Genomic DNA, 25,460 nt, shown 5'->3' on the forward strand with positions numbered 1-25,460 from the left:
GTCCACCCTGACGGCCCTGCATTACTCCTTGTGATCCCTAAACACCTTCGCTCGGCCGTTCTCCATGAACTTCACGACGTCCCCACTGCCAGTCACCAGGTTGTGTCACGTACCTACGACTGGATCCGCCGAGGCTTTTGGCCAGGGCTCGCTCGCTCCGTTCGAAGATACGTAGCTGCCTGTGAGAAATGCCAGTGACGCAAGACACCATCAACGCTCCCTGCTGGGTACCTTCAACCACTCGACATTCCTGCGGAACCATTTTTTTGGGTTGGTTTGAAATTACTTGGTCCTTTTCCTCTTTCTACCTCTGGGAACAGGTAGATCGCTGTGGCCATGGATTACGCCACACGCTACGCCATCACCTCAGCGCTTCCTACAAGCTGCGCCACAGATGTCGCCAATTTTCTTCTACGCGACGTGATTTTATTACATGGAGCTCCTCGACAACTTCTCACAGACCATGGCCAGACATTCCTATCAAAAGTAACCGTGGACATCCTGCAGTCCTGTGCCACGAGGCACAAGCTATCCATGTCATACCATCCGCAAACAAATGGTCCCATGGAGCGTCTCAATCGCACTCTCACAGACATGCTCGCGAAATATGTCTCTTTAGACCACACTGTCCGGGACCTCGCTCTACCTTTCGTCACATTTGCATATAATTCCTTGCGCCACGACACAGCCGGTTATTGCCCATTTTTCCTTCTGTTCGGCCGAGAACCAGCACTGCCCCTCGACACAACCCTCCCCGTTCATGCAGCACCGACCAGTGAATATGCATTTGACGCCATCGCCCGCTGGGTCTCACACAAGGGAAATTGCCCGTCACCGCCTTCTGAAATCCCAAGAGAGTCAAAGGCATTTGTACGACCGGCGACGCAGAGACGCGCACTTCCTGCTTAGTTCTTTTGTGCTTCTATGGTCTCCGTCACATCAGGTCGGCCTGTCAGAAAAACTGCTGTCTCGTTACACAGGCCCATACCGAGTGCTTCGTGCCGTGACTCCCGTCACGTACGAGATCGCCCCTGACGCCCCATCTGCTTCCCACTCTAGTGATATCATGCACATTACAGGACTGAAGCAGTATCACCGTCCCAGTGATGACATTTAGACGCTCCGGGACGTCGCTTCTGCCGCCAGGGGATTATGCTACATGCGTGTGGTATTTGATGGTTTGAACTAGACGCGTGGGCACCATCACTCGAGAAAAGAGAACAAAGAATGAACTCAGCTCGCGCTGTGAATCTAACCGGTCAGTGCTGTAACCGCTGTTGTAAATATAACCTGTAAATAGTTGCTCGTCTTACTGACTCGTTCTTCACGTAACAATATCTACCTACTCATACCATCATCATATCTGTATACAGTAGAACCTCGTTAATTCGAAGTCCGTTGGACTGCGAAAAATCATTGAATTAACCGCGTTTTCGAATTATCAAAAGTGGACGAAAAACGAGAAATAAATGTCCGAAATGTGGCTGTATCAACACTGCATGTTTATTTCGCTTGAAAAGCGGTCACTTGAAGTACCGTATTTACACTATTGTAAGGTGACTCGAATGTAAGTCGACCCCCCCCCTCCCTCCATATTGCGTGACAGGAAAAAAAAAAAATAGAGCATACTTGAGGGCGCATTCGATAACGAAAATTTATTAGTAGCTGACATGGTGATTGGACTACTCATCTTCACTAGTGCTGCCATTCTCATCGTTGCTAGGTCCCACTGCGCGTCGTCGTCTCGTGAAATTTCAAATTTGGCAAACGACCGCACCACATCTTGTGGAAGAGCAGCCCACGCCGAATGCGCCCAACCACACGCAACCGTCAGGGAAGCTCTTTTGACAGGTCCGGTTGGCGTAATTTTGCGGTCTTCTGCCGCTAGCCACTCATACTCAGCGGAGCAGTTCCTTAAAGGCGAATATCCGGGCTTGTTTCATGACCATGTCGCACTTCACTGGCAGGGACCGATTGCGCATTTCAGCGACGTATGCGGCAAGCTTAGCCCACAGCTCCGGAAAGCGTCCAGACTTCGGCACGTAAAAAATTACTCGCTTGCCGTCACAGGTGAAAATTTCGCTTTGCTGCGGTCGCCACTCTCGCACCACCTGTTCAGAAACATCGAACTTCCGGCCCGCTGTGCAGTCATTTGTTTCTTTGGCGTAAAGTATGGCAACCCTCTTGAACGCTGCTGTGAACGAGTGCCGAATGATTGGTGGGCCTGGAGCACTCATGACGACTGAGGAAGCATAGAAGTAGCACGTAGCCGGCAGTCAAGTGGAACGCGTCAAACCAATGCCTTTAGTCAAGAAAGCTAAGTGCAAGAGGCAAAGAGAAACCCGCGAGCAGTGTTCTTCCATGAACTACCGATACTCCCCGGAAGCGCCGCCGTTCTGACGGTGCCGCCGCGAATGGAACAACGGCGCTTCCATCAACTATTGACGTGACCTCATGAGTGTTGTCTGCTCTGTAAAACTCTCAAAAATGTTGAAAAACCCTTCTGAAAAGCGAAAAAACATGCAGAATAGCAAAAAGCTACGGGTAGGGCCATAGAGCAAACAAAATTCTAACTGCATTGTAGCTCCCGTTGGTCTCGCTTTTTTGGCAGTGCCATGTTTTGGTTTCGATTGTAAGTTGACCCCCCCCCCCCCCCCCTTCAGATTTTCAAATTTAAAAAAGTGGTCGACTTACAATCGTGTAAATACGGTAGTCATCGATGCATGGCTTGGCGGGATAGTTAGCTGCACCGTTGGCTGCGTCCTCCAGTCTGCTTACAGTGCGCAGCAATTCACTGTTACCGCTGCGGATCACGGAGGCACGGAAAAATCACGGAGGACATGGTTTAAACTGACGTATTATCCGGATATGGGCACGCTGGCTGTTCAAATTTTCCGGCAAAATTTGCATGCAAACTGTTGGGACTGCCGAAAACCTTTGAATTACGCGGGATTTCGAATAAACTGAGTTCGAATTAACAAGGTTCGAATTAACAAGGAGTTCGAATTAACAAGGTGTGGCACGGAATCTTCGAGAATAGGAAGTTCCTCAGAGTATGGCAGACGGGACGCTACATAAACAACTGCACACAGGAGCATCAATAATGAAATGGCCAATATGCCCATGCATTGCATTGCCTGCACCTCTGATGTGCTGTTTCATATCGCCAAGATACTTAGAAGAAGCAAGAATGCACGTGCCCAAGAGATTTTAGAAGCATTCTTTATCGAAAGAAAAGATAGCTTGTGTGTAAGTGACACATCTGTATCGCTGTTCAGTGCAGAGATGTCTTTTTTGATTAATCAGATGCATTAGAAAGTTGTGTAGAGATTTGGGGAAGGGCATCTATCTATCTTTTAATTTGTGTGTGCCTGTGCATTTGGGCTCTTTACAATGCTATATTGCAATAAACCAGTTGGTAGGCAGTGCTCAACCTTTGCATGTGTCTCTTCTCATGTGGTGTCCTGTTTCCCAGTTTTGTGCATTTAGCAAGCGGCCTTTCTACTGCATAACACTAAGCGCATTCGGAGGCTCGAAATATTAAAAAATAAAATTCCTGCAAATATGGTAAATGTGTGACTCTTCATTGAACCTCTTTGATGTCAGCTTTTCAAATTATACTAATTATAGAAATTGATCTCAAGTAGTAAGGAGGTTGATGTAATGTGGCACATGGTTTTCTCTATGCTCCAGTAGTAATGAATTTGCTGTGTATTGTTTGTTGAGATGCACTCACTTGCCTGTGAATATTTGTTTCAAACTGACCATTAGCCTTTGGCTAACAATCCAGTTGTGTGGATATTTCATAGCAAGAAAAAAAAAAGATAAAAAACAAAAAGAGAGTTGAGGATGTTATTTGATTTGATGCAGCAATTGGTGAGCAAGATGATGGGCAAGGACCTGGACGCAAAGATGCACTTTGCCTGGAATGCGCTACAGGTGGCAGTCAACGTTGTTGTGGACAGCGAGCTCGATCGGCTCAACACTAACAAAGGCACACCGGGCATCAAGCAGGTGGGAACAACAGCACAGGCCCTGTTTACTGTATTGATTGTAACTCAAGATTTATTTGCGATTTTCGTTGCTCAAACTCAGCCCTCATGTTACGTTCAAATGATGGCAAAATTAACCATTTTAACACAAATACAGTCAAACCCACTTATAACAACATTCAAATGCCACGAAAATTCCATTGTTATAACCAATAATTGTTATAACCAGGTTGCATGAAAAGATCAAAATAGGGGGATGGCAGAGCTGATATGAGAAAACTATATGCTGTATTTACACGATTGTAAGTCAACTCGAATGTAGGTCGACCCCCCCAAAATCACATACCTCAAAAAAAAAAAAAAAAAGTGCGTGCGCATTTCACATAAAAAAAAATTTATTGCCATGGTTGATGACTACTCATCGTCATTGGAGGTGTCCTCACTGGTGCTGCTGCCGTCATAGCTGCTGCGGTTCCACAGTACATCGTTGTCGAGTGAGTCCATATTTGGCGAACGACCGCACCACAACATTGCGCGGTACCGCCGCCCATGCAGAGAGGACCCACCCGCACACAGTAGTCAAGGAGGCCCTCCTCAGATGCCCGCTTGGGGTAAGGTCGAGGTTTCCTCTGGAAATCCAGTCGTATTCGCAGCGCAACAGGTCCTTAAAAGAGTTGTTGACCCCCACGTCGAGAGGCTGAAGCTGCCCCGTCAAGCCACCGGGGATTACAAGCATGTCGGTGCGCTCCTTATGAAGCACCGCTTTCACCTTGTCGGTGAGGTTAGGTGAGGTTGTGACAGGTTGGGGATGTCTCTTGAGGGGTGCCCCCGGCCTCGGGAGCCACACCAGATGGTACCATTCCACTACCATATCATCCGTCATAAATCCCTTTGCATTCGCCCGTACCACAAGGCCTTTGGGAAGCACTTCTTTAGGCATCGTCTTCCTCTTCAACACGATGTACGGGCGAAGCTTGGTGCCATCTGCCAAGCATGACAACATGACCGTAAAATGCAGCTTTTTGTTGCCCGTTGTCAGTAGGTTTACATTGCGTGCTCCCTTTAAGCTCACGGTTGTATTATTGGTCCTATCGAAGTATACGGGAGTCTGGGCGGTATTGCCGATCTGGCCAAGCAAATACCGTCGGGAGTCTCGAATTTTTGGGAGTGCCTATGGAAGGCGAGGACCTTACCCTCGTATGCGGCCGGCAACTTCTAGCACACGCTGGTGCGTCTACGAAGGGAGAAGCCAGCCCTCTTCATAAATTTAGAGGCCCAGGCCCTGCTGGCTTTGAATTCAGTCCTCAGTATTCCTGCTTCCGAAGCGAAGACACAGGCCTGTTGAGTGATCATTTCGCACATGACCAGCAGTGATCGATTGCGTAGATCCGTCACGTACGCCGCAAGCTTCGTTTCCAGCTCCGGAAAGCGTCCGGACTTAGGCCCGCGAAAACTATGGCGCTTGGAGTCGTATGAAAAAATTCCCTCGTGCTGAAGCCGCCACTGCCGCACCACATGTTCACTCACTCCAAACTTGTGTCCTGCAGCGCAGTTGTTAGTTTCCTCGGCATGGAGGATAGCAGCCCGTTTGAATTGTGGGGGTTCCACTCTGCATGCGGCTGCATCCTGACATGTTTCTGGTGCATGCCATCGCTAAGTGCTTCAATTTATCCATAACAAATTTAGACGGGAAGGCTCTCCCTCTAACCTTCTAGCTATTTCTGGGCTCCTTAAGCTTGAAGCTTGAGTGAAACAGGCAGGTTTAAAATTTCTTTATTAAATCCTGCATAATTATTTCAAAATTGACATTTGAAATTACATTTCTTATTCACAAACACAATCTACCAGGCACAAACATACAAATACCATAGTAGAGTATAAATGTAGTAATGATGTGTTTAACTAATCCTTTCTTTTGGTTGCCATCCGTGAATGAAATATGTTAACGCCTCTCACCACTAACGCTGAATCACTGTCTCAGTTTGAATTAAAAATTGAAAAAAATTCTTAGCAGGTGAAAATTGCTAGTGCTATTTTTAGATTATGCAAGCCAGCATGTACTTGTACCCTGTGTAAGTAGTCGTGTATGCAGCGTAGAATGCCTAAATTGCCCTTTTATTCTATATTGAAAATTATCATGTACTTGTATTTGGTGTATATATTATGTAGTGTAAATTGTCTATGTGTAAAGTGCAAAGCTGATGTTATACATTTATTGCTTGATCCTTAACATGATGACTGTTCTTTGTATACGTACGTATATATAGTGCCCACCTGCTATGGTCTCAGTAGAGACTGGCAGTATTGTAAATAAATAAATAAATAAATAAATAAATTTCATTGTTGAGAGATACGAAATGCATTGGATCCTATGAGCATTCGCTGGGGATACGGAAATATTTCGTTTTCGTAAGAATTTCATTTTCACGAATTCATTACCTGCGGATATTCATGAGAAACATTTTAGATTAACTTTCTGATGTCTGATAATTAATTTTATCCGTGTTCTTTTCATCAAGGTTCAGTTGTATGTGTTTATCTGAAGGTGATAACGGTCGCACAGGCATGTGCTTTGGGCTCATGCTTATATTGTGATTCCTCTCATGTCACCCCTATCCTCAGTTCTCTCATATTTTTAAACCTTGGTATTTATGGGGTTTTATTGAAACTAGAAAGCTAAGCTGAATTAAGTGGAGCATTTTGTGGTTTGAGCGTTTCCTTACCGTGAGCTATGCCGCCATCTCTCCTTGTATGGCTGTGTTCCAGTACTTGCTGTAGATGGCTAATAGACAGTAAAGCAGACAATGGCCACCTTAAGTCCAGTTCCAATCGTGACGAAGCCGGGAAAATAGACAGCTTTGCGAAGACAGCTGGGAAGTGAAAAACAGTGCAGGCTACTTTGCTGTCCATACAAAATTGCGGCTGCGCAGAAGCCTCGAAAACTCGATGGGAAGTCGTCTGCCCCCAGGAAAACATCACATTTTCTTGCGCAGTTTATGCGAGCTACATTGTGTTTCTTTGTAGGTTAGCAAGCGCAAAGTGTTAAAATATAGCTGTGATAAATGCTTCTCTTAGCGTCTTATTGACGCAAGGTAGCATCACGTTCCAGTGACATCTTCCAGATGGTTCCAGACAGGTTCCATTACTTGGCCTCGAAACTGTCTATGTAGACTATCTCTGATGCTTTCTCTGATGAGAATTGAGACACGCCACTTGTGTGGCTTACACTGATGGCTCGTTTCTATGAATTTATAGGAAATTAGAAATATATAATGAGATTAGAGAGGTATTGACATCAGTGCTGTTCTTCCTTGCAGATCCTGGAGAAGAAAGAGGGACTCTTTCGCAAGCACATGATGGGCAAGCGCGTCAATTATGCGGCCCGCTCGGTGATCTCGCCTGATCCCTACATTGATGTGGAGGAGATTGGTGTACCTATGGTGTTTGCCACCAAGCTGTCATACCCGGAGCCAGTGACTGATCGCAACATAGCCGAGCTGCGAAGAGCGGTCATCAATGGCCCGGACATTTATCCCGGGTAAGCGTGGTGGCACTGGATTCAGTGCCATCTTTCAGAGGAGGTGGCACTTCTGTATGAGACTTGTATGATATTGCTCCAAGGCTCTTGTGCACTTCTATGCAATCCGCCTTTTTCATGTTGCCTTCTGCTGCACACCGTCGGAAACATTCTGAAAGGGTGCAGGTGCTTTCACTGGTTGCTTTTGAGTACCTGCGCCCATGTTGAGTGTGCGTTGTTTGTGTGTTTCGTGGACCACTTATAATTATTAATGGCTTCTTTGGGGCAGCATGTCATTCCTGGAAGCCATGTAGCACTCGTAGACTACTGGGTGAGGCAGGCCCGAGGGCACTGTTGTGCAAACAGTGCGACCGATAAAGGCACGTCGAGTTCCTTTTGCCGACATGGCTGCCTTGGAGTTTGTTGTCACTTATATCTGCTCTTGTACCTTGGTTTTTGTGCTCCTTTTACACATTTATTACACATTTCACATATTCAAGGCATCTTCAAACACAGTCTTCCACATCGGATTTGTTTACATTGACATCTGTAGCCACAGAACGTTATCACCTTCTGATATTGTGTAAACGGTGCATTGTTGATATGAAATAATGTGAAAACGTCGCAAAACATACTTGTTTGCACAAATGAGCAGCTACGTTGTTCCACCCTGAGACCAGTTGATATGAACGACTGAGCCACTTAAACAGCAACTGTGGTCCAGACATATATTACAGGTTATTATTAGTGATTATTTCTTTTCTTTAACTTCATCATACTTGCAGTATGTACCATATTTACTCGCATAATGATCGCACTCGCTTAATGATCACACCCCTGAATTTTGTCGTCAAAATTCGATTTTTTTAATTTCCCGTGTAATGATCGCACCCCGAACTTGCCGCAACGATATGTCGTGTGCCAAGGCTAGCTAATATTGATTGCCCTTACCATCTGTCGAATGCTACGCGAACGACTCTTCAAGACGAACCAAGCGGTCTGCACGCTCCAAACATTCTTAAGTAGATGCCTCATTTCATTACTTTCATCACTTTCCGCACTTCCATGACTAAAAAAAAAGCTGCAACCAAACTTGCCTTGATTACGTGTAGGCTTTATAATGGTTGTGGTCAACAACAACAAAAAAGGTGCCTTTCAATTCTTCTCGTTTGCACTCGTGGGCACGCAACAAATTGCGAGTGGCAACGATAGTAGTCACGTTTACACTGATATGTTAAAAGTGTACCCTATTCATACGCCGACGCTTCTAACACAGCTAAGATATTCACCCACCCTTAGCGGAGACGTGCTGATTAGAATAGTAGTGAAGACAGATGCCGCAGTTTCCGCATGCCGGCCATGTGTTTCTATGTCACTGGCAGCTAAGCGCGCCCATCTGTTTCTGTCCCCTCAAAGTGGACATAACTATGTTATTGCCGCAGACTTGCCGATATTAACGATATTATTCATTACTGATACGGAAGAAACTGTTTCAATGCACGTAATGTACTCATGAGAAGAAAAAAAAAAAAATCGCGTCCCGCAGCAAACGCGGGACGAAAAAAACTTTTTTTCTTTTCGCGGGAAATTTAACCTGTGTAATGATCGCACCCCTGATTTTGCGTCAATTTTTCAGACAAATAAGTGAGATCATTATGTGAGTAAATACGGTATGTGCCATAAAGTATTGTTAGAGAAAACTGTGCTCGGCATAAATGCTTATAGGCCATGTAGTTCTCTCGTGAAAACAGGGATGCCATCGCTTGCACCGTTGGTAACTGAGCGAGTTTCTGCTGCTGTAACGAATGCACTCTCTTTTGTTTCACGTTTGACACAGATGTAAACAGCGCTTCTATGGACTTAAGAAATGTCAGCATAACAACATGTACAGATCTACCCATCTACATAGCGAATGCGACCGGCAGCTTTCGGGAACAGTGACATACAGTTGTTGGCACAATGCTATGTCACTGCTTGCCGCTTATCGTATGCACTGTGTGCAGGGAAGAGTAGTTGATATCAAATTGCTATAGAGCCACAAATGAACTATAAAAGCAGTTTCCTTTGTGCTAACTGCTTATTTTTAAGTTCAGGTCCACTGGTGGCGGGTGCACGAACTCGACTGGGCCAGGCCTAACCCAACCTTTGCTAAGCAGGATCAACATTGGCTCAAACTTCATGTGCGTGATGTGCATGGCTTGAGAGGATAGAAGCTTGTGCATTTGAACTTCAAAGGCATGTTTCGACTCATTTTGAACGCGATAAAATATGTATACAAGCGCAGGCGCTGCGGCTATCGCGTTGTCAGTTTCATGACTGATCGCAGGGGTTCGGTCGAGCGATCCTGGTCGGCACGCCGATTTTGTAGGTGCCATTGAGAACAAAGTCCATCGTGCTACGACAGCTCGTTCCCGTCGGTTGCATCGTTGTCTACCTGTTATGATAAAATGGTCCGAGTGACACACTGTGCTCTTTACTTGGCCAATCATTGGCGTCAGTGCCTTGTCAGTCTCGTGTATCAACCCAGTGTTACCGTGCCTTAAATGCGTATGTGAATCCAGGCACATGCTGCCACCATGGACCAGAAAGAGAGGGTAACTTCGCCAACTACGTGATGTTTTTGAAGTGTTGCCCAAATGTAATGCAAGTGTTTATTGATAAAGTTGCTAGCCATCAATGCAAGGCGGAAACTTCTAGGTTCACTGTGCAGTCTGGATGAAGCCCTGCCTGCTTTCTGTTTTAAAGGGCCCCTAAACCACCCGGAGGTAAAATTTAGCTGTGCTGTTGCAGTTGTGTACGCATCTGCAATGAAAATGTAGCCGCAAGAATTTTTCGGAATAGTGCCGTAATAGTTAAGTTACATGCGTTTGATGATCAAAACGTGGCCCTTGTTTGTTTCGCTCTTTCCTTTGCTACTCTGTTTGTTGGCCCATCTCTTCCTCGCCAAGTGCTCCTCCAAATGTCACATGACATACGTCATCACCATTGTGCTTTTCAAAACACTGTTCATTTCCGGTTACTGCGACTCTGCGCTTCTCGGCTGCCCGCTGCAGCTGCCGTGCCTGCCCATGCTCCTGCGAAGCATGTCGCTATGGGCCTTGGTCGCTATGGTCTTGGTCGCTTGGTCGCTATGGGCCTTGATGGGCCTTGGAGAAAGGCTCGCCAATATAATAGACCCATACAGTGATGCACAGTGCCGAAGCACCTTCGCTGGAGATGAACAGCTGCTGTTGCCGTCTTCCCCAGATCGTGGCAATGATACGGGTTGTTACCTTCCTCTGTTTTCGCCCACTGCCTGTTAGGCCAGTCCGCGCTAATGGCATCATTAATGAAGGTGCACGTGCGGTCTATGCGTGGTGAGTACAAATGCCGAAGAGAACGTTTGCTGTAGAGAGGGGACAGAAGTCATTGTGAAAGAAAATTATGACTGCATTACGCGGCACCCAAATTTTCCGACCATATGTCTGATTACTGATGTCTTCAAGGTGGCGTACTACACTTTCTGGGAGCTCGGCATGCACATAGAAGAAGCGTAACACAAGTGAGCAAAATATTCGTTCATTAAAACTTTACTAGGTCAACTCATTGAAACGGCTCCAATGCGCTCAAGCAAGGCATTGCGCAGGGCGTCAAAGTGAGGCAGCCGGTGTCGCATTGTTTTGTTTTTCCGGTTGGCACTCTTGCAGCCAAGCGCAGCACACGGATGCCATCTAGCCATTGCAAAACACTGTCGAACTCTCTTCACAAATCTAATCAGACCGCTATGTGTGACTGTGTTGGAACGTGAGTGATTTGGCACTTGTGTTGCGGGGCGTAGTTACTGATTTGCATGTGCGCAGAAGCGAGCATACCTGCTAGCAGACTAACCGGAAGTCTCAGGTTCTTGTTCGACCAGTTGACAGCGTCTTCTCCTGGTGACATCACCGGATGCACCATGTTAACGTCACGATGACTGCTGGGGATGCTGGAAAGGCCTGGAGAGCAGCACGGGATTGTTTTTTTACTTTGTGGTGAGCCAGTGGCATGTAGCGCTGCAGCGTTTGACATCATTGAGCGTGACGGCATTCTGAACTCGATGCGCGTGTTTATTAAAATGTTAAAAAAATATCGGAGGTGGTTTGGGGCCCTTTACAGTGGAGTTGCAGTCTTATGCTATGCACATTTTTAGCACTGCACCTACATAGAGCTACAATGAAACCGTTAAACCGTAGTTGGCCGGAGCTCGGAAAAAGAGCATACTAAACAGTAGTACTGTTTAACCGAAATAGCATGAGATCGACCACTTACCTGTCAAAAATGGAACTCAGAGAGAGTGCGATGAAAGGAGAAAAAACATACAGTATTTATTCACTTCGCGCAACAAGAGTGTTATTTTTGTATGATGCCGCGACGGCCTAGCAGTGACGACAGCGGTCTCAAACTTACTGAAGCTGCGAGGCAGCTTTTCAGCCAGCCCCCCTCTTCTCGGCAAACACTTGCATGGCAGATTCCTCATTGGTGTTGCGTATTCTCCGTGCACGCGCGCGGTAGCACTGCAGAAGTCGCGGGGCGCCTTTTTCATTGCGGGGTGCTGTTCTCGTCGTGACGATTGCATTCATGAGGCTGACGTAACGCGCAGCTTCTGCCGCTGTCGGGCCTGAATCGCCCGTGATACCGTTTTCCGTGTCGTCCTCATCACTGTTGCTACTCGACACTTCGGCAACAACAGAGGCAACGATGGCGAAAAGTCGAACCTCCTAGCCGACATCTCTTTGCGGTTGCAGCAGCGCTGCCGAGCAACTTCTTCGCATTCCAAATGCCACACACCGTAGTCAACAGCAGATCCCTGCGTGTGCCAGTGCCTACTTCTTCGTGTCACGTTCAATATAGAAGCGAAATAGAAGCGACTCCCGATATAGTGAACGTCAAGCAGCGGAAAAGTGCCCCCAGAAGTTGGCTTTCCCTCGCAGTAGTGGGGAAACTCGGCGGCGCGGCTCCATCCAACCACTCTCCCTACCGTGGCCGTGCTGCGTCGGGCTGCTTGGGCGAGCTGTCGACACCCCCCTGCAACAAATGATCCTGGCCCGCCCGCAGCGCTTGCTCAAACAGCCAATTAAAGGCTCTTGTGCTCTCGTCGTGCAAGATGGCGAAAATGCGAGTTGTCTCGCTGTTTTTCTGGTTCATTGTGTTTGTGCCTTGTGGGCCTTCTCCCGCAGTGCTGCCGTGACGAAGCGGCAGAATTCGCCTTTCATTGTGAAGCTTGAAATCATAAATCAGGTCGAATGCGATGAGAAGTCTGATGTCCCTGCAGTGTGCAAGATTCTGAGGAGCACTCTCGGCACGATTAGGGCTAAAGCGGCCAAACTCGCGACCCGGTGCTCGTGGTGCCCAACGCGTACGCACGGCTGTGTACAAGTGGTTCTTCATACGTGCCGGTTTCCACGTGCTCAGGGATGACTGTAAGTTCTGATGAATGTGACGAAGCCATTGCCAGTGTTGCCGAAGTTTGGAGCGAGCTGCCAGAATTTTTTGAAGCTGTTGACAAATCGACGGTGGACGAGTTTGTGAGTGCAGATGATGCTGTCGCTACCACGGGAGAGCCCGAAAACGAAGACTACATCGCCGACATCGTTCCGAGCACAAATGAAAGTGGGCACAATGAGGAAAGCAACGAGGGTCCTTGGCCCACATCCTCCGAAGTGATTGGTGCAGTTGCACTAGTCCGGTGCTTCAGCGCGAATGCGGAATGTTGCGGCCTCAGCTGCTCCAACTCCTTTTGACAATGTGTGGAAGTACGTGCGTTGCAGGCAGCGAAATTGCCCGAGCAGAAGAAAATGCAGGACCAATCTCATCTCATCAATAAAGTGATTTTATCAATGGTATGTGCTTTTATGACATCCAATTACAGTGGAACCCTGTTCATAAGTTTTTCACCGGATTGAGGAAAAAAAACGTAACAGCCGGGAAAACGCAACAGTGAGGAAAGCTTCGAAAATGAATGTAAAAAGTGCAGCTTCAACTATAGACAATTTATTTCCACAGAGTGCATTTAGAAATTTAAAAAAGTCTAGAATGGTTACATGCCGTTTCTCTCGCTCGCTAGAAATCGCCACACGTTTCTCAATAGCCTAGAAGGCTGCATTGCTGTCAGCGTCGCTGTGAGGTGCGACGTACCTGCGGAGGAGGTCCAGAGCCGCGACGGCTTCTCCAAAGCTAGGATTTGGCAACTCCCCGGCATCATGCGGCTCGTGCTCCTCGTCGTCACCGCGCCACGGCAATGGCAATGAACGAGGGAATATCCGCGGGAAATTTTGCCCTCTTTGGCGTAATCATGCTAACGTGCTAACGATTGTTTAGTATTGCTGCGGAGCGCGCGCGTCCGAGCAGCCCGGTTGCGTGCAGCGCGGCGTGGTTTCGCGAGAAATGTAAACAATAGAGGAGAGCTGGCTCGATAGGTGAAGCAACGCCATGAGCAACGCCAACTTCCGGCTTCCCTTTAGCTGTAGTTTCACAAAGAGTGACGTCAGGGCCTCTCCTGAGTTTCCTTCCTCCGTGAGTCGACCCGTCCAACAAACCATGCGGTGACCGTAATCACAGTGATAGTGAGAGCTTTTTTCACGTATGGCCATCTATTGGCGGCCTCTCGAACTGGCGTGCGGCTTCTTGCAGCCAGTTCCATAGCCAAGCCCGGCCAAGCCCGGTCAAAACTCGTCAAAAACCAACATGGCGGTTGGAGCGCATTGCCTACTTTAGCCTAGGCGGGTTCAGGTTGTGACGCATCATGCGGGAGTTTTCACAGCTACTGCGTAACAGCGGGGTTCCTTATACATTGGATCCTATGGAAGCTATGCCGGGGCCGGATAAAACGACGTAGCAGCCGGGAAAACGCAGCAGTGAGGAACGTAACAGCGGGGTTCTACTGTATATACAGGCAGCATTGCTTCTGCCACATGTTCTGGCAAGTTGTAGTGGTGCCTAGGTTCAGGCTCTCCCTTTGCTCTCGCAGCATTGTGACGACAGAATATTGTCAGAACATTGCTGAGAGCCCGTACTCCTTGGCAGGGTCCTTGAAAGCATCACCACTTTTTAGCCGCACCCGGGACACAGCACGAGTCCAAGGAACTCTTGTACGATGGATAAATCTACGATTGCAAATTCAATTCCGCTGTCGTTGACAACCTCTCTCGTGTTGAAACCCAGCAGCTTGAACTTTCGTTCCATTGCAGACTGCGACACCAGGCACGTTTTCCGGCACTCGCTGCGTGCTCGCTACTTTCTTCAGTCGTGAAGGAAGTGGTGCCTGCATGATCTGTGCCAACATGCGTGGCGTGGGCGGACGAAGTGTTGACGCTAGACGTGCCGGTTTACAGCTCGGAATTCGATCCGGTAGAATGTCCAGGCAGACCAACAGCCGGCAACTCCGTGATTATGACAGGCCTAGCCGCCTTCCGTCGCGCATTCCACAGCCGCTTGAGGCGTGGTAGCCTTGATACGACTATCTTTTCCAGCCATCCGGGCAGCGAAATGAACACCTTATCAAACGTCGTCGCGAAGCAAGCGGCTGAACAAACGTGGACAACATAGACAGCAGCACAATGAAACCAGAGATAAATAAATGTAGTGAAACACGTGAGCGGTCAAGCGCGTGCCAAAGAGCGCCAGACCAATAGGAGTGAGGCGCGCGGGGGGTGTGCGCGCTTTGACCAATCGGTGGCATGGACGCATCCTTCAGAAATGAGGTGATAGCGTTGGTTTGCCTTCACCGACACCATTTTGAACTGGCGCAAAATGCGCACAAAGAAAACAGCTTCAAAACAAGCGCAAGATGGCGGCCACCGGCCACCGCGTTCGCAAATGGTGATGGCACGAAGTTTGAACATTTTTGACCAAATTTTGCTGATTTCACGTTCACCCTGGCCCCTTTAAGTGCGACTTTTTATTATTTTCCAATTAAATTTAGCTTCTAGATTTCACGGAGGGATTCTTGAATGTATAAACGTAGCGAAAATGCACTTTTCCGAAAATCAACTTTTTTGTGATTTTTTGTCGTTTCAAGAACCGTGTCCCCCCTTAATATAGCAATGCGCAAGTTGTTGGAAAGCCTTGCAGCAATTCCTTACGTAGGTCATGCATTATGTGCTGACAATATCACAATCTGGTGTCCTGGAGGATCGGAGGCAACGGTCGAACAAACTCTACAGGAGGCTCTGGATGTTAGTCTTTCTTGGAAAGTACGGGACTGGCACTCTTGCCTGGTAAGTCTGCTGTACAGACAGGATAGATGAGGTGCTAGGGGACTCACCCCACTCAATCAGGTGCTCATTAGCGTTCGTACCAGATATGGCCACACCATCCTGAGAGTAGACTATCAAAATCCTAGGGCTTTCAATAGGCTCAAAGGGCTGCAACGCTAAGACTGTAGCCCATCTTACCATGGAAACTGAGAACATTATTAGATTAATTATGAGAGTGTCCAACAAGAAAGGCGGCATAGGCGAGGACATACTCCTTAGGGCTCACCATGCTTTCCTCATGAGCCGTGTCATTTACATAGTCGCGGTCCACAATTGGACCAAAACGGAAATAGATAAATTAGGCACGCTTATGCGCAAACGTGTCAAAAGGGTGATCGGCGGGCCAATCACGGCTAGCACAGAGAAACTCATGACGTTGGTAGTGCACAGCACAACTTCGTAGTTAATAGAAGCACAAAGATCAGCACAAATTATTAGATTATCAAACTCCAAAGCAGGCAGAAGACTTCTGGATGCGGCAGGCCTCCGTCCTAGCTTCAATAAGGGAGGTACCACGCAACTTGATATTCAAACAAGGAACTCCTTTATTGTAGACTCTTTTCCAAGAAATGTCCACCCCCAACACAATAAAGGTCAAAGGTTAGCAAGGGCTAAAACTTTCTTAAAGAACATATCCAGAACAGAGACCTTTGTTGATGTATTGAGACACGCCAGTGCCAACAAGTTTTCCATAGCAATAGTCAATGACAGAGGAGAACTCCTCTTGGCAGCCTCGCTGAAGACCTCCTCGGTCGATGTGGCGGAACAGGCTGCTATAGCTCTCACATTACTTGACACAAAACGCACTATGGTGTACACGGACTTCCGAGCAGCCATTAGAGCGTTTGCATCGAGATTGATAGCCAAAGAAATAGCCAGGATTCTGAACGGCAAACACCCCTCTGACATTGTTCACCACATAGTCTGGTTCCCAGCTCACATGGGACCAGACGTATTAACGGGTCACCCGAACCCCAATGAGATAGCCCACGACTGTGCGCGAGGTTTCATATGCCGCGATGGGATGGTGTCTCGAGTGAGTTCGGGCGAGCTTGTCCACAGTGATCCTCTAGTTACTTTTCATAAAATCACATCTCATTACAGAGAGAATAGGCAGAGTTTTCCTTTCCTCCATGATAAGCTCAACAGGCCACAAGCTAGCGCACTCCACATGCTCCAGACGGGGTCCTACCCCTCTAGGGGCTTTCTGAACATGCTCCACCCGGACATCGATCCACTCTGCCCAGATTGTGGCCCTGAATTTAGCTCATTAAGTCGCATGCTCTGGCAGTGCCTTGTGTTACAGGATTTTAACCGAGAAGACTGGACGAAGGCCATCACAGACCCGAAACAAGACGTCCAGCTCCTGGCTGTCTAGAGGGCTTATGAATGAGCAGAGAGGCATGGCCTCTCTGTTCTGACATGGGACTAGCCAACGGCTGGTTAGGGACCTACCTATCAGGCTCCCGCCTAGCTCCTCAGCATCCAAATAAAGTTGTTTTGCTACTACTACTACTTGTCATCTCCCATCGAAAGTGCCTATTTTGGTCTGTCCTGGAGGATTTTCAAGCAGTGACCACAGCTCACAGTGTCTGATTATGGTATTTACCAGATTCTAACGTGCTTTTTTTTTTTTCAAGAAAATGGGTCCGAATATTACTTGCTCGGTGCAATCAGATATGAAACCAAAATTTGCAGTATGCTTAAGCTTTGCCATTCAGAGTGGAACACAATAGCACTCAAAGATCCCCGACTGCTTCTCACGCTTCTTGGCAACGGATGTGTATGTAACCGTAATGTTTACCAGGAAACGCTGGCTGCAAACGCTGTTCATGAAGGCGGGCTTTCCGGTAGAAATATGGCCTCTTGTGTGGGTTGCGATGTGGCGGAGGCAAGGGCCCTCTGGAGGCATTGCAAGAAACCGGGCGCGCCGCTCTGTGGACTCCAAGACACTCAAGCACCGGTGTGCGCAAATGGCGGACACCGTGTGGCCTGACTATGAATGGTAGAAATGCTGGAAAAGGGGTTTCTTTCATTTTTCGCATAATGGAATTATGTTTTCTCGTACAGTCAAATTACAATCTGACGTTATCATGCCTGTAGGTTGTGTGTAAGTCGTACTATATGATTTTTCTATACTCCATTATATACATAGCAGTCCACGCTGTAGAAGCTACGCAAGAAGTTCTGTGAAGAAAAGTTAACCACTCCGCGCATTCCGTCTATGCTTCGCTGCGCGCCAACAACGTGTGCACGTGAGGCTCATCATGACGGGTTGCAAATAAAAAACTCAAAAGAACAACAAAAATAAAAATGATTTAGTAGAACAATGCATTATATAGCAGCTGTGTAGTACAGTGTGTCCGTTTCTAAGGGTTAAAACTTGTTTCATTCAATACTGAGCCTATATAATCAGGGTGTCTACCAACTGGGAAAACCGGGAAAACCGGGAATTCTCAGGGATTTTGAGTAGTCTAGAAAAACTAAGGATATTTGTGCTTCTATCAGGGAAAATTAGCTGTAATTTTAATGAAAGGGTCGAAAGTCGAGGTAATGCTGGCTCGAGTGACAGACATGAATCGTAATGAATTGTCTTTTACGCCCTGTCGTCGGCTGGAGGAGTTGCCAATGTACAGTAAATGACAGACTTTCCGGATTACAGATAATTTGGGCGGCTTCGCGGCACCACCACGTACCCCGTAGAGTCAATGTATCAGAACGTCTGTATTTCAAACGTAAGAACTCTCCGCCGTCCGATTTTCCGGAGGTTTTGCCGCGACCGCAGGTCCAAAACGGCATTAATCAAAGCCACCACCGCTGCCATTTTGATTACCTTGCTGCCTCGAGCGGATGCTTTCGAACACAGATCCTGGCAGCCGTAGCCACCACGGCGGCAACGCTAGGCCTAGCTGCTTCGACGTTCGCTATGAAGCTTCTTGCCGTTGGATGCCGTGTATTTCATTGAAAGAATTTGCTGCTGTCAGCAATCGCATGCACTCCGCCTTTGTGGTCCTCACGATTGGCCTAGAAGCTTGGAAAGCACGGTGCGGTGCATAATGCCGGTTCCCGAAAGTTCCCTCCGTGCACAAATGTTACTTGGTGAAGCATACGCAAAAGTACTGCAGTGAAGCATAACAAGCGTGGGAAGGGGCTATTGCCATGGGACACAGTATGTATTGCTTAATTATAGACTCGTGCACCCGGTATTTCCTGTCACAGTACGAGCACCGATATGCCTAATACATGTACCGGCAGGGCTTCAGAGCGTTTTCGAATGTGCCTGAGGCGGTTTGAGCCCTTAAGGGCATTAAATGACATGCATTTATTTTTTCCAACTGGCTGATTTTTCTGACATTTTCGCGGCTCCTAGGGAGTTCGAAGAATCGGACATGGACTGTTCAACTGACCAAGAAGATGCTTCAAGTGGTCTGTGGGACGAACGAGTGACGGCCGGAGGACAAGAACAGAAAAGACCTACCATTTGAGGAATAAACGGGAAAGGAAGCGTGCTGCCGCCGTTTTGAAGGAGCTTGAGCTCAAAAAACAAAGTGTTGGCTGATGCCGAGATGCAGGTGTCCCTCAACCAAACCAAAATAAACTCTTTAAAGCAGTGAAACACAACACTGAGGCGTCTTGCGCGGGCTGAGAGTATGTCAGGACAGTTGAGGTCGACTTACGAGCTGTTGAGAGAGAATCTAAATTCTGACAAAGTTCGGGCCTCATACCACTGAGCTTGCTATCAATTGATAGAAATAGCTCATATTTGAAAATATTTGCTCCTGTATGCATCTCCTTTTTACTCATATTTGAGAATGTCCAACTCAATTTGCGATTTTTTTCGAAGACATTTTATTTGTTGTGCATTTTCCTAACCCCTCCATTTTATTCTACTTTTGAATAACATAAACCCTACTCCTTAATATTCAAATTGGACTAAGTCATTTTTAAAAAATATTTTTTCGTATGCTTACTAGAGAGTGACAGCATCGGGTGATATGGTTTCAGCCCGTCTTGACATAAAACATAGTTCTGCACGACTCAGGGAATTTTGCGAATGCACTCGGGGAATTTGGAAATGTCAACTTGGTAGATGCCCTGATAATAAACACTTGCGCACAATTGCGGTAAAAAAACATCGAACTATATCCAAGTGCGAATGAAGCCACTGCAAGAAGTCTCTCTAGCTTCCACAGCATTGACTGCTGTGTAAGGAACAGAGTACAGTAAAACCTCGCTATAACGAAGTTGAAGGGGAATCCAGAACTACTTCGTTAAGTCCATTACTCGGTTGTATCAGTGTTGCTTGTACTGCAACGAATCCCTTAGATGATTTCAAGGAGAATTTTCCTTACTTCGTTATAACCATTAGGCTTGTCTGAATATTCAATATTTTAGAATAGTTGAATGAATAATGCGCTATTCGATATTCGCTTCGACTATAATTTTGTTATTCGGAAATTTCGAAGTATTCGGCTCGAACGAATAGCCACACGCAACAGGGAGTAGGCGCTTTCGTAAGTTTCGGTTTTGGATTCAGTAATACTTTTCCCAATCTAATCCAATCCAAACCAAGCCAGGAAAACGGAACTATACTCAGAACAAAGGCGTACAAAAATGCTTCTCATCGGTGTGGTGGTGTGGTCGATTGCGTTTAGTGGGCGACTCTGTCTCTGAGTGGCATTTTATCAATTCCAGCCGCCTTGGACCACTCCAGAGATCACCATGGGGACTTGCATGCAGCCAGCAATCTGATTTTGAACTTTTTTGTAGAGATTCCACCGGGAACTGAAGCTCGATGTCTTAAATGCAAGGCAGTCGTGAAGACCCCGACATGTATGACAACAACCCTAGCAACGCATTTAAGGAGACACCCAGACTTGCACAAGGACTACCAAGAGAAGCGGGACGCACGTGAAAGGCCATCCAAACTCAAGGGGGCAAGCTAGGCAAGTGGTCAACAGCCATCCATAGCCGACAGTTTCAGGCCGAAAATGAAAGCGTTGGCCCCAAAAGCCCAACATATGACAAAAATGATTGCTCGCTTCGTAGCTCGTGGTATGCACCCCTACAATATTGTCGAAGAACCGGGTTTCCTCGACATGATGAAGTTCACTATGCCGGATTATGCTGTGCTGTCTTGGACAACATTCTCTAGAGCCATTATTCCGGACCTCTGCGCATCAAGCAAAGAGAAGGTGAAAAAAAAGCTTGGGACATTTTTGCAAGCGGAGTGAAGTCGCTTTCAATCACAACTGATGGTTGGACATCGCAGGCAAATGACAGCTACGTTTGTGTAACTTGTCACGTCATAGACAGTGACTTCTTGCAACACATGCATGCATTGGCTTGCATGGAGATGACAGACTCTCACACTGCTGAAAACCTGGAGCTATTTATTGCAGGTGTCATCAAGGAGTGGGGGAGCTTCCAGCCCACGATACTGTGCCGATCTTCGTCATTACATATAAAGGAAGAAACTTCTGCAGTAGTGCGGTCGTCCTGGGGTAGTGTGCAGTGTTTCGGACACATTCTTCAGTTTTGTGTTAGTGATGCAAAAAGAGAAGTGTCAGGGTTTTTGCAGCTCTGTGCTAAGGCCAGAGTGATTATGGCTAGATACAAACGGAGTGCCAATGTCCGAGGATGGCTTCAGGAAATTCAGAGAAACATGCAGCTGGACCTTCTCGAGGTAGTACAAGACGTCCCGACGCGATGGAACAGTGGGCATGCCATGATGGCCAGGCTCGTGAAGCTCCATACGGTCATCACCGTAGAACTTACAGAATCTGACGCAGTTCCAAACTTGAAATGCAAGTGAGTGGAAGCTTATGAATGCAGCAGTGCAAGTCTTGAAGCCACTTGACCATGCCAAAACTGAACTGTCTGGGGACACATATCCCACACTGTCACAAGTCAGTCCGCTGTTGCAGTGTACCGAGGTGGGTCTAGCTGAACATGTTTCCGAAGGTGGTGAGGCAGCATTGCTTGCCTCAAGCCTTTTGCATAGTATCAAGACGAGGTTCCCTGATATCAAGATGCCACTTCCTGCATTGGCAATGTTGGTCGATCCTAGAAACAAAAACGTCTGTTATGCTGAACCACCCGCAAAGCAATGGGCGTTCACTCTACTCACAACGGCAGCAGAAGAGACTGTGCCTGTTGATCAACATGGTACAGCAACAAGTGAGAACAGCATCTGCTCTGCAGACCCATCAGAAGACTCTGTGTGGAATACTTTTACACACTTCAGTTCGCGTGCACATCATCAGTCAAGCTGTACAATCTCAGATGAGGTTGCTGGGTATTTAAGGCCCCCTTTCTTTCCCGGTCTGAAAACCCCCTTGTGTGGTGGAAAAGCAAGGGCAGCCACCTATACCCAACTCTGGTTGCAGCTGCCCGTAGGCATCTTTCAATACCAGCCATCCAGACAAGAAGTGAAAGGCTTTTTTCGACTGCAGGAGCCGTTGTAAGCTGCAGAAGGGAGCACCTAAAACCCCAGCATGTGGAACAGCTAGTGTTCTTGCACGAAAATTTGTAGATTTTCGTAAATAATCAAGTTGTTTACTTTCCTTGAATAAATCCCAGACCTTAGCCCTCTGCTATTTTTTTTCTTTACTTGCTACTGTTGAAAGTATTCGCTTCGAAATTATTCGAGAAGAATTACTATTTGCTTCGAATTCACTTCGAACCAAAAAAGCACTATTCGCACAAGCCTAACAACCATTATTACGTTATATCCCATTTCATTATAACGACCTTGGGCTGTATACTGTGGGGCTTCCACTCTGCGTGCGGCTAGGGCTGAAGGCGAGCTCCGGATCTAGCCCCACGCAGTCGCTTCGTGGTACTCCCAACCCGTAGCGCGGGAATTGCGGCTACGCCGGGTGTGACTGTTTGCACTACTGTGTTGTCGTTCCTTTGTCCCAAGAGTACGGGTGTGAGAGACCCCACAATACATATGTTAGCTTGAGAAATTCAATTAGTTCAGCAACTTCCTTGCGCCATATGGAGGGCCTGGGTATGGGTGGTTGGAAAATCTTTTTTTCAAAACGACGTTTGATGCTGGACGCCGGATGCCAACGCTGAATTTTCTGCAACACGGAGCCTTTAACGCTATCGTGTTAAAACTGCCTTCGCAGCTTACAGCTGCGAATGTACGCTTTACCGTATGACACTAGTATATTGCGGCGAAGCTGACTTTAAAAATTGTACGGTGAAGGTAACCTTAGGAAAACCGGCTGCTGTTGGGCTACACTTATTGTTCATGCTAAAAAATCTTGCTAAAGTAATGGGCGACTTGAATGCAAATGTGGGAAAAAAGCAGGCTGGTGAACAAGCAATTGGCAACTATGGTGTCGGTTCTAGGAATGCTACAGAAGAGATTCTGCTAGAATTCACTGAAAGGAATGAGCTTCGAATAACGGACACCTTCTTCAGGAAGTGTAGCAACAGAAAGTGGACCTGGAAAAGCCTTAATGGTGCAACAAGAAATGAAATAGATTTCATACTTCCTGCCGATCCTAGCATAGTGCAGGATGTAGAAGTGTTAGGTAGGGTAAGGTGCAGTGATCATAGGTTAGTGAGGCCTAGGATTCAACTCAGTTTGAAGAGAGAAAGAGTAAAATTGGTCAAGAAGAAATTGACCAACCTAGACGCAGCAAGGGTAAAAGCAGACCGATTCCGGTTGGCACTTGCAAACAAATATGCAGCCTTGGAACAGAGAGATGAAGATGACATAGAGGTAACGAATAAAGCTGTAACTAGGCTGGCTTCAGAAGCAGCAGTTGAAGTGGGAGGCAAGACACTAACGTAACCTGTAGGTAAGCTCTCCCAAGTAAGAAAGGCCCTAATAAAGAAATGACAGCGAAGGAAAGTGCCCAACTCAAGAGATCGGATAGAATTTGTGGAACTGTCAAAACTGATCAAAAAGGCGAAAATAAGTGATATTCGAAACTATAACGTGACAACGACTGAAGAAGCCGTAAGAAATGGATGCAGCCTGAAATCAGTGAGAAGGAAACTTGGCATAGGACAAACCAAGATGTAGGCACTGAAAGATAAGCAGAATAATAGCATCAGCAATCTCGAAGATATAGTAAAAAAAGCGGAAAAATTCTATACTCACCTCTACAGTACCCAGAGGGGTCAGAACACCTCCACTAGAAACAGTAGTGAACAGGATACAGAAACTCCTCCAATAACTAGCGATGAAGTTAGGCAGGCCTTGGAAGACATGAAACAGGGAAAAGCGGCAGGAGAAGATGGAATAACGGTTGATTTAATCAAAGATGAAGGAGACATAATGCTAGAAAAACTGGCGGCTCTCTAATACAAAGTGTCTATCGACTGCAAGGGTCCCAGAAAACTGGAAGAATGCAAACATTATCCACAAAAAGGAAGATGTTAAAGAACTGAAAAATTATAAGCCCATTAGCTTATATAAAATATTTATCAAAATAATCTCCAATAGAATAAGGGCAACACAGGACTTTAGTCAACCAAGGGAACAGGCTGGCTTCAGGAAGGGAGACTACAATTGATCATGTGCATGTCATTAATCAGGTTATTGAGAAATCTGCAGAGTACAATAAGCCTCTCTATATGGCTTTCATAGATCACGAAAAGGCATTTGATTCAGTAGAGATACCAGCAGCCATAGAGGCATTACGTAATCAAGGAGTACAGAATGCTTACGTAAATATCTTGGAAAATATCTACAAAGATTCCACAGCTACCTTGATTCTCCATAAGAAAAGTAGAAAGAGAAAATCAGGAAAGGGGTCAGGCAAGGAGACACAGTCTCTCCAATGCTATTCACTTCTTGCTTGGAAGAAGTATTGAAGCTATTAAACCGGGAAAGCTTAGTAGTGAGGATTAATGGCGAATATGTCAGCAACCTTCGATTTTCCGATGAGATTTTCCTGTTAAGCAACACTGGAGATGAGTTACAACAAATGATTGAGGACCTTAAAAGGTAGTGTAAGAGTTGGGTTGAAGTTTAATATGCCAAAGACAAAGATAATTATCAATAGTCAGGCAAGGGAACAGGAGTTCTGGATCGCCAGTCAGCTTCCAGAGTCTGTGAAGGAGTATGTTTACCTAGGTCAATTACTCACAGAAGACCCTGATCATGAGAAGGAAATTTACAGAAGAATAAAAATGGGTTGAAGCACATATGGCAGACATTGTCAGATCCTGACTGGAAACTTACCATTATCATTAAAAAGAGGTGCAATCAGTGCATTCTACCCATGTTAACTTATAGGGCAAAAGCTTGGAGACTGACAAAGAAGTTTGGAAACAAGTTAAGGACTGTACAAAGAGCGATGGATCTAAGAATGTTAGGCGTAACATTAAGAGACAGAGAGCGGTGTGGATCAGAGAGCAAATGGGTATAGCTGATATTCTAATTGACATAAGAGAAAAGAATGGAGCTGGGCAGGTTATGTATTTGCGTAGGTTAGATAACCGGTAGACCATAAGCTGCTGCTGCTGCAGCAGCAGCAGCGGCGGCGGCGGCGGCGGCGGCGGCGGCGGCGGCGGCGCCAGCAGCAGTACAATATGTTTCTTTTATTAATATTATCATGACCTAGTCTTTTCCGACAGTGTTCTAATGGTGCAAAGGAAAAAGACTGGAAAGAACACATATGACAGAATGGGCACTGTAAAAGCTGCCAGAAA

The 25,460-nt window shown here is 46.7% G+C and overlaps 1 protein-coding gene across 3 annotated transcripts in view; it reads left to right on the forward strand.

The window, feature by feature from the left end:
* Polr1A (RNA polymerase I subunit RpI1) overlaps nt 1–25,460 on the forward strand; it is a 314,770-nt gene that overhangs the window by 55,429 nt on the left and 233,881 nt on the right. For all 3 annotated transcript variants that reach the window (XR_012823481.1, XM_075673365.1, XM_075673366.1), the window contains exons 7-8: nt 3,871–4,014; nt 7,310–7,530. Coding sequence is in view for 2 of the 3 variants with exons in the window: in XM_075673365.1 (XP_075529480.1) it covers nt 3,871–4,014; nt 7,310–7,530 (365 nt within the window). In the remaining variant the exon portion in view is untranslated. The remainder of the gene's footprint in view (nt 1–3,870; nt 4,015–7,309; nt 7,531–25,460) is intronic.

Source organism: Dermacentor variabilis, chromosome 10, assembly GCF_050947875.1.
Source record: "Dermacentor variabilis isolate Ectoservices chromosome 10, ASM5094787v1, whole genome shotgun sequence".
Classification (NCBI taxonomy): Eukaryota; Metazoa; Arthropoda; class Arachnida; order Ixodida; family Ixodidae; genus Dermacentor; species Dermacentor variabilis.